Source organism: Rhopilema esculentum, chromosome 5, assembly GCF_057945365.1.
Source record: "Rhopilema esculentum isolate cy_ngs chromosome 5, ASM5794536v1, whole genome shotgun sequence".
NCBI classification, from domain to species: Eukaryota; Metazoa; Cnidaria; class Scyphozoa; order Rhizostomeae; family Rhizostomatidae; genus Rhopilema; species Rhopilema esculentum.
In genome coordinates, this window is record NC_142819.1 from 3,744,623 (window position 1) to 3,754,169 (window position 9,547).

Genomic DNA, 9,547 nt, shown 5'->3' on the forward strand with positions numbered 1-9,547 from the left:
GGTGAATTCTGAGATTCGAGATACATTTAAGATACCACTAGGGGGTGTAAAGAAATGTTCCGACAGAGTCAGTTACCGTCTTATTCGGGGTACAACATTTAACTTGAATAAGGTAGAAACATCCAATGTGAATTGAAGATCAGTTCGACTTGGTGAAGTTCTGGGTTATCTTGGGTCCATCTTAACATGATTCAGCTGTACCTGCTTTATAGAAATAAATAGTAACAATGGCCCTGTGGAGCCCTGGCCCTAGAAATCTTCAGCAAACCAAGCCATCTTTCTGACGACTCTGTCGCCAAGATGCAATGTAAACAGATATTTTTTTCGATCTCAAACTGTAGAAAATCCGAAAAAAATGAAGCTATAACACCTTATTCAATTCTTTCATTTCTAATAAGACTCAAAATAAGCATTTATACAGGAAGACAAGGATAAGATATTGCGACATTACGACAAACACTTCATTCAAATATGTTCACTTTGATTGTCAATCCATTAGTTGAACACATACTCGCGTTCTCCATGAATACATCGTACTATAGTTTTCCGTCCATTGCTCTCAAAAACCTTCTCGCTTCCATCTTTTATAAGTCCTAGAAATGAAATTAAATATTTATGTAGTTCCAATTGAGAGAAGTTCAAAAAAATTTGTATAGTAAACTGAATAACTATATTTCCTAAAATGATAAGCTTGGCGTTTCGCCTTTTGACGACCTGGTCCTAATCTATTAAGCAAAACATCTTTCTTGTTGACTTTATTTCCTCAGAACTTACCACCCATATACTCGCAGTCAACACCTCTTTTTGACCTTTTAACAACGGACGTGTTCCCAGTTATATCATCTCTTCTTGCGTCGTTCTTGTCTCTATCATTTTTCCTTATGTCATCTCTACGTTCATCATCTCTTCTTGTGTCATCTCTACGTGCATCATCTCTTCTTGTGTCATCTCTACGTGCATCATCTCTTCTTGTGTCATCTCTACGTACATCATCTCTTCTTGTCTGAGCTCTACGTTTGTCGTCCCTTGCGTCATTCATACGCCGGTCATCCCTTCTCGCATCATCTCTTCTTGTGTCATCTCTACGTGCATCATCTCTTCTTGTGTCATCTCTACGTGCATCATCTCTTCTTGTGTCATCTCTACGTGCATCATCTCTTCTTGTGTCATCTCTACGTATATCGTCCCTTGCGTCATTCATACGCCGGTCATCCCTTCTCGCATCATCGTTGCGTATGTCATCACTTCTTGCGTCGTTCTTATTTCTATTCCTTATGTCATCTCTACGTGCATCATCTCTTCTTGTGTCATCTCTACGTGCATCATCTCTTCTTGTGTCATCTCTACGTATATCGTCCCTTGCGTCATTCATACGCCGGTCATCCCTTCTCGCATCATTGCTGCGTATGTCATCTCTACGTACATCATCTCTTCTTGTGTCATCTCTACGTATATCGTCCCTTGCGTCATTCATACGCCGGTCATCTCTACGTGCATCATCTCTTCTTGTGTCATCTCTACGTGCATCATCTCTTCTTGTGTCATCTCTACGTGCATCATCTCTTCTTGTGTCATCTCTACGTATATCGTCCCTTGCGTCATTCATACGCCGGTCATCCCTTCTCGCATCATTGCTGCGTATGTCATCTCTACGTACATCATCTCTTCTTGTCTGAGCTCTACGTTTGTCGTCCCTTGCGTCATTCATACGCCGGTCATCCCTTCTTGTATCATCTCTTTTTACGTCATCTATTCTTGCATCGTGCCCGTCGATGTCATCTCGTACTGCGTCCACCTTTTTCATATGTTTGCTTTTATCATCACTGAAGCGTCCTTCGTTCCTCCTCGTTTGCCCTATTCTTACACTGTCTTTTCTAGCATCGGCTGCAGAATCTGAGTTGATGTCGCTCTTTCTAGCTGTGTCAGACGAAGGGTTTCTGCTTTGGCAAATATATATATTGACGCATATCAAAGTGAGCAATGCAGCTTTAAACACCATCTTTTGCGGATTCGACACACCTAATAATTTATAAAAAATCGGAATTAGCTTTTCTGTAGAGTGTAGACGTTTTGATTTCAGAAACACATGCACAGAAAGCACGAAGATTGCTTCACAAGAAGCGAATATCAACAACGAGAGGATCATATTGGCATCGATAAAACAGAATCAATGATAGTTTTTGCAATGTTTGGGCGAAAACAACTAAATGCTATGCGCTGTTACATCAAGTAGTATCAAGCTCAGTTTTCGAATAAGCAAACGCGAAGGTAAAATGTAAAAACATATACTCACATAGAAATGATGCGTACCAGCTGCCAGTCGAGAAGCAATGCTCAGCCAGCCTTGAGCTCTTTCTTATTTATATCATTCTGGAATATACCGGCATATTTAAAAATGCAAAGAAAATAGTTTTATTCAAATCATTCTTCTAAAGAAATCAGCCGTTTCAATAAATAATGATGATATTCTCTTTCGAATGAAGATGATATACTTGCCGATTTGGTATTTTATTTAATTGTGATTATCAGCAACTTTTCCTGCATAGTTGAATATTGGAAAACAGGCTAACCAGTTCCCGCTGTCTGTGCGTTTTAAAGAAAAGGCAACAATGTATCAATTAGAACTCGCTAGAGAAAGTTCGATGTTGGCAGATGCTACATACAGCGATTAAAAACCGTTTGTTGACTCTTTTCTGTGTGTTCTCCTACAACCGCCTGTTTTTCGCCCAGAACACTTTGGTATGCTATCAGTAGTAACAGGGGACTTGGTGTATTGAGGGTTTGTTATTGCGTTGCCCCGAAATTTTAGGCTTCAACCGTATTCTCCCGGAGTGTCTTGCCTTTTTTCGTCCCCCTTCTCTCCGGCATCGAATCTCGAAATCACTTTATGTCAACTTTCAAGTATTTTGTGTTTATGTTCTTAAGTATAGGCTTATTTTGGTCCTCAACGCAAATAATGAATCGATAAAACATTTAAGCATATCCTAAGGCTTCTTATGCTGTGACGTAAGTCATAGCTTTCTTTTCTCTCTTAAGGTCTTGTCACACGCAAGGGCAACTCCCTAAAAGCCTTAACTTCAAAATGAAAGGGCCATAAATAGAGTTTTTAAAGGGAGAGCCCCTTGTAAATCAACTCCAGGTCAGGCTGAAGGGCAACTCTCCTTAAATGAATTAAATATGAGAATGAATGAAAAAAATATAGTAGAATAAGTTTGGTTATCGGTTACTTGAAATGACAATGTTTCTTACAGAGAAGTTCACGAGCAATGGGAAATCCTGTAATATTGAACTTAACTTATGCGAATATTTAGGTATTAACTATTTTTTTCAAGAAATCATAACTAATTTGCGAAACATAAGGTTCCACTGTGTTCTTGCGTATATTTCAACACAGTTCAATTGTGAATAGCATTTTACTAGATGCGAATCTGCTGAAAATTCTCATCCACCTCAATCTTAATAACGTCAATCTTTTTGCGTGAAAACAATCAGTCCTCCAGGATTTTGTCCTGTATTCTCTTCTTAACTCACTGATTGTCCCTGAAAATTGAAAAGAACAAGCGCCAAATTATAAGATAGAATTCAGGGTCTATTATTCCCATAAATTATATTGTTTTACGAAGAGCGGGAGGCAAAGTCCCCTCCTCTCCCCCGTCGTCAGATGTCGTAGACGTATAATATAGCGCTCCAAAGGCGCGTGTCTATCAACTTTTGGAAAACATCTCTTTGGAAAACATCCCTGCTTTTATTTTTTTGGAAGGTGTCCCTTTATCTGAACCATAGTATCCATTTCCTGACACAGAGCTCCCTTTTTTTACAGATATTGTGCACCTTTTTCTGAAAAATTGTGGCCCTTTTTCTGGGACAAGGGCCCTCAACTTTGAGGCATTGAGCCTCTGAGTAATTTTTCATCTTTTTACCTGTACCCTTCCAACTTTGAAATGTGTCCGATGTCTTTGACTAGCGTATGTACACGATTACCCTTGGTACCAGAACTACAAAATTTCGAGCGAAGAAATAGAAGATTTCAGCAGAGAAGCGGAGGGGCGTCTTCTATTTTTGTCTTTTCTTTGTTTCTGGATTTTGCGATATTTTCATCTTTCTTGTTTGTTTTTGTTTATGTCTATCAAACCATAACAAACACTTTTTCTGACTTTTTCCTTTCTATAGAATCTTCGCTTTCTGCCACCAAACAGTTTCTATAAAAAACATCTTTTATATTGAAGACCAATGGCAATTGTACAGTATTTGTTGTTCAAAACACACATGTTTGTTTCCAGGGAGATTTTCGTCAGAAAATGCATTTGAAATAATTTCAATATCACTTTGTTGCAGGGAATATCCTATGGGCTCGGGGTAAACACACAAAAAATGATGGCCAAATAACTTTCCAAATAGTGGTGGACTGTGTAGTCCCATTTAGCGACCTCTCGTTTTTATGTCTTCGCTGGTTTTCATTCAAGCTCTCGTAAAAATGCAAATCTACCCAGCAATTCGGTACCTCCAAAAATGCAAATTTAAGATTGAAATCTAGCATTTTCTAGAAATGTTTCAAGAATATAGAAGGAAAATGTTGTAATTTTGTTATTACTTGACTAGTCCAAGACATAATGTTCCTGTTTATATGCTACAGAGAGCTGAAAGTGCGATGTCATTTATTTAGGCTGCAGTGTAGGCTCATAATTTATCATGTTTTGTTGTTGTGGTCTCAATTCACCAGGTTGTAAAATATGCGAGAGGAACAACGTTTTTCTTATCGATTGCATTTTATTAGCCAGTTACGCTAGTTTAGATGGTCTTCCATCAGTGGCGGCTCGTGACTTTCACAGTTGGGAGGGCAGACCATCAATATTGCGATAATCGATAGAAAGGTCGAGTTTGCAAATTTTTCACTGTATTCATGGTTAGATGTTGATCGTCATGGAGCGCAGAAGAAAAAGCATATATAGATGTGGTTGTTGTTTAGCGATGATGTCATTTTATGTGCAAAATTTTTCTTGCCCCGAATTCCTCCGAATGAGCCAATCATAGGCCGCGTTTCGCAATGCTTGTGCGGAATTAGGTGGAAAATTAGCTTGTGCGCATGTCGGCTAGGGGCAAAAAAAACTTTGCCCGTAAAATGACATCATCGCTCAAGGCACTAGCGGGCCAGAAGCGAGGCTAAGGACGAGACGGAATAGCAAGGAGCTTTTTCTAGAAGAGATACAAACTTATATAATTAACCACAGTAAGACTATCTTCAAAATTAAATATGAATATCATAGATTTCCTTTGAATCTTTTTGAGGGGGCATTGCCCCAGATGCCCATTAGCAAGAGCCGCCACTGTCTTCCATTCAATTTCTGAGTGAGCTATGTTTTTCGGTTGCCTTCTAACCAAAGACTGATGATTGTGATAATGGTGATAATGATTATGAGGGTTATAATGATTATGATGTTTATGATGGTAATGATTATGTTGATTGATGCTGATTATATTGATTAATCTCGATTAGGTTGATTATGATCATGATGGTGAAGAGAAAGATGTGACGTTGTTACACGACTCGACGATCCATCACAAAGATATGATGAAAACAGTTAAGGCTACGTGCAGGCTAGGATTCTGTTGATGAAGAAGATGCCAGAGAGGTTTAGAAAAGACACGAACATCAAGGCCTTGAAAACTTATAACCAATATTTCTTTTTCAAGATGTAAGCCTAGAACGATCTTAATATACAGCAGCTAAACATTGATGTGCAAGGTGCAAACGAAGTGTTACAAACAAGCAATATTTTCTTTTTTTCTCTTTTTTCTTATTCTTCTTTATCTTATTTTCTTGTTCTTTTCTTGTTCATTTCTTCTTCCTTTCCTTCTTCAAAGAACATACTCATGCTCACCATCATGGCATGTGACTTGCGTTTTTCCGAAGAACACGCTTGCCTTGTCTTCGATTATTCCTGAAAATAGAATAGAATTTTGTGTGTGATTGCATCGAAGTAATAACACTGCTCTTAGTTCAATCACTGGCAAACTGCATAAGTCAATAAGTTGATGAAGCAATTTTTATGGAACTGCCAGCTGCAATACGAAAAAGCTCGAAAGTCTAAAACATTATAGTTTAGTCGAAGGAAAAGGAATTAGGTGGTTTCAGCCCCTTGCTGTCGTCAGTGGTGGCGCTAGGGGAGGGCTTGGGGGGCTACAGCCGCTCCGTCAGAAGCATCTAGCCCCCTTCGGAGGAAATTTTAGGTTATTGTCGGAGCAAATTTAACAAAAAAAACGTACGAAAACTGCTTATTTTAGTCATTTTAGCCCCCTGTCGGAAGCTCCAACCCCACTGTCGGAAGATTTCTGGCGCCACATCTGGCTGTCATTCGTATGATACTTGTTCAACATGATAAGCTCCTGGCATATTACTTTGTTTGTAACCCACTTTGCTTACCTTCTTGGCTTGAATTGAATACCAATAATTTATCGTGCTACATTTAAGAGCAAATGCACCAACTACTTAAAAACCCGATTTATGCTGTCAATTACAAGTGAAATAAAACTGGCATCTGAAAGTTTTTGGCTTGTTTGCAACTGTTAAGGGGAAGGATGAGCATATTGATATTCTTGTGTAGAAGTATAACACATGAGTGCGAAACTATAGAAGACAGTTATGATATCCAACTCAAAATCACATGTTACGGCACTCTTTCTTTCTTTACACCTTTGAAAGTTTACTCACTTCCAAAGAAAAGACAAGGGGATCCTCTTTTTGTTCTGGTTCCAGTACTTCTTTTGTTTGTAAGAAAGTCCAAAGCCACTTTCTTTGTAACCGACCTCTTGACATCTTTTGCGACATCTTTGGCGATGTCGTCTGCAATGTCATTGCCAGCCTCCATTGCAAGATTTTTGCATTCCACAAGGGATAATGCTAACAATGCAAGTAAAACCAGGACTTTCATCTTTCCTTCAGAAACGTTGCTACAATAAAGAATTTTTTGATCAAGATATAATACAGAAAATTTCAGAATAATGGTATGCCTACGTGAGTTTTCTGAACACAGAAATCAAGTCTACTGTTATTTGAAGTTTGGAAATGACAAAGACGTGGTCAGACCCCATAGTTCTACACTGTTAGGGATTGCATTGAGAGAGGATAAAATTTCATAAAAGAGGCTGGTAAACCAAAAGACTGAGACAGGTTTTATCATGAATGACATGAATTCGAAGTAAGACCAAACTGTTTAGGGCCTAGCACAAGATATGAACTCATTACAAGCGATTCTGCAGACGGCAATGCGCTCTCAGGACGCCAAAACGATAGTTAGGCCAAAAACCCATTTTTATAAATGCTGCTATGGCCCAGAGATTCTCTAAATGCACTTCCAAATGGCATTGGCTTTATAAATGAAGGATAGAAGGCATTTGGATGTATTTCTGCTCATTAGATGAAATACTTACTGAGAAAGAAATCCATTCTTGCAACTCACACAGACAGAAGCAAAGCTTAGGGACCGCTCACTATTAACAGAGGGGGTTATGCTTAAGAGAAATGATTTCTTGTCCAGATAATTTTCTAACTCAATTCAAAAAGTGACAGAAAACATCTACCCAGCCGTTTCTTTCAGAAAATTCCTTTACCCAACCCATTTCTCTTTGGTAGCAACGACACTGTAAATGATGGAGATTTAGAACTCGAAAGACCTTTCGAATAACCTACTTTAAGTACACTTTAACATAACTAAAGTAGCTGCAGAAAACGAATAAGTTTTATTTTATGCTTAAATTCTATTCAGCAAAATAATTTACTAAATGCAAAAATCTTTAAGGCTTTTCAAGCAGTATTCTTAAAGGCAAAATTTTTGTAGCAAAAATATTGAGTGAAGCAGCTTTTAACTCACCGGTTGCTTCTTTGCTTTTGAGTTAAATCTTGAGCAAATATGTGTCTTATGCCATATTTATACATTCAAGAGAGAAGTATCCAGGGGTGATAATAATTACTTACACAGCAGAATGATGCAGCTGTAGATCTTGTTTGATTGAAAAAATGTCCAAAAATTTTGGCTAAAATCAGCATATCCTTAAAACAATGAAATGCCTGAATGACAGTCAGATTTAAGCTTTATAAACATAATCATATGGCTAAAAATATTTCCAAAGGTGTGCAATTTTAAGGAAATGGATTCCCAGGACATGTTACATTTTATTATGTCCTATTTCGCAGCCTAGTTGCGTTTTGCCTGTTTCGCATTGTACACAACAAACCAAATACTTTGCTGTGGGTTTTTCTATAAATATATAATCTCATATTCTACGTCACTCATACAGGTGAGGCTACAGGGATCCTTCGTTAAAGATTATAAAATATAATATTGATTGATACCAGCTACCAGCTTTGGCGAAATAAGCCCATGCTCCTAACGCTCCATTGTTTTGCTTTTTTCATTTCAAAACATTATCAAAAATAGCTTCCTTGTGTTATTTGCTGCTACATAGCGTTTGAAGATGACTTTAGGACACTGAGAAGCTACGCTTATGGAAAAGTGTCTCAGCATTTCCTCTCGATGTGACCACGTCTCGTTTGGGGGATCAAATGAATGTTCCTGCGCTGGGTTAACGCTTCGTCTCTCCATAGAGGCGAGGCGAAACACCAGAAAGGATCCTGGTTGTTTCTTACGAAGTAAAAGAAAAGATAAATGCAGCGATTGTTCCGTTTCATATACATGCGTAGCGAATCATCATTGCATTTATTACAAGAGCGAAGCCATTTTTTAGTGTTAAGCGTTTTAATTTCTAATCGTCCCTCCCCAATCATAGTATGTCTCGAAGCTTTACTTCACCGAGTCTTTTCTTTCTATTCGTTAAATTGTTACCCATCACGTGACGTTATCGATTTCCTTCATCTCTTAATTCTTACGCCTGGAATTACAGTGACTCTAAGTTTGGTCATGCCAGGGACTTGAGCCAAAGGCTCTCCTTGCTCTACTACAAACCACACTTAAATAAAATCGCTACGAAAAACAAGAGGAGTTCACGTCTTTTTTAGAATTTTTCAATTTTACCAAATCACCTGAAAGGGCATCATAAAATGTATCTGAATTTAAAATATTATTTAGATGTGTTAAAACTCGTCAAATCACTGTTATTTGGTGTCGGTGATCTGTGCTCAAAACCAAGCTTACTAAGCCAAAAACAGTAATCCGTTAGCAAAGTTATAATCTTTTGTTGGCCTTTTTAACATATTAAACACATATTCAACTGATTTGTTTAGGTTATGATGTCAAAATTGTATGTTCTAAAAATAGTAGAAGGACCGTATTCAGATACATGGTTGTTTTACAAGCACAAAATCTATAAGAATATCAAGGCCTTTGCCAAAAAATAAAAACATCGCGAGAAAGTGTCCAAATGTTGAATTAGTAGACCAGGCGGAGGATAGGGGGAATGGTCACTCGAGGGCGAAATTTATGGGACCAAGTGCTTTTGGTCAATTCGAGAGTGCCGATTTCGAAAATCGATGTTATACGGGGATTTCGGGGGGCCACCAGCCTCCGGGGATGTTCATGTTTGAAGACTCGTT

General features: G+C 38.2%; 2 protein-coding genes across 3 annotated transcripts; both read right to left on the reverse strand.

The window, feature by feature from the left end:
* Positions 1–364: 364 nt before the first annotated feature.
* Positions 365–2,392, reverse strand: LOC135689503 (uncharacterized). Of its 2 annotated transcripts, XM_089108517.1 has the most exons (4): positions 2,294–2,392; positions 1,047–2,019; positions 775–839; positions 365–593 (listed from the first exon to the last, which is right to left on the reverse strand). In XM_089108517.1, exons 2-4 carry the CDS (start codon positions 1,997–1,999, stop codon positions 496–498), a joined length of 1,116 nt encoding a protein of 371 aa, XP_088964643.1. In that variant the 5' UTR covers positions 2,000–2,019; positions 2,294–2,392; the 3' UTR covers positions 365–495. The 2 variants fall into 2 exon arrangements, with proteins under 2 accessions (XP_088964643.1, XP_065062818.2); XM_065206746.2 differs by having other exon boundaries at positions 775–2,019.
* A 3,258-nt stretch (positions 2,393–5,650) lies between these two features.
* On the reverse strand, positions 5,651–8,017 carry LOC148960215 (uncharacterized). The gene is made up of 3 exons (XM_089108518.1): positions 7,869–8,017; positions 6,710–6,948; positions 5,651–5,939 (listed from the first exon to the last, which is right to left on the reverse strand). Exons 1-3 carry the CDS (start codon positions 7,931–7,933, stop codon positions 5,857–5,859), a joined length of 387 nt encoding a protein of 128 aa, XP_088964644.1. The 5' UTR covers positions 7,934–8,017; the 3' UTR covers positions 5,651–5,856.
* Positions 8,018–9,547: the final 1,530 nt, after the last annotated feature.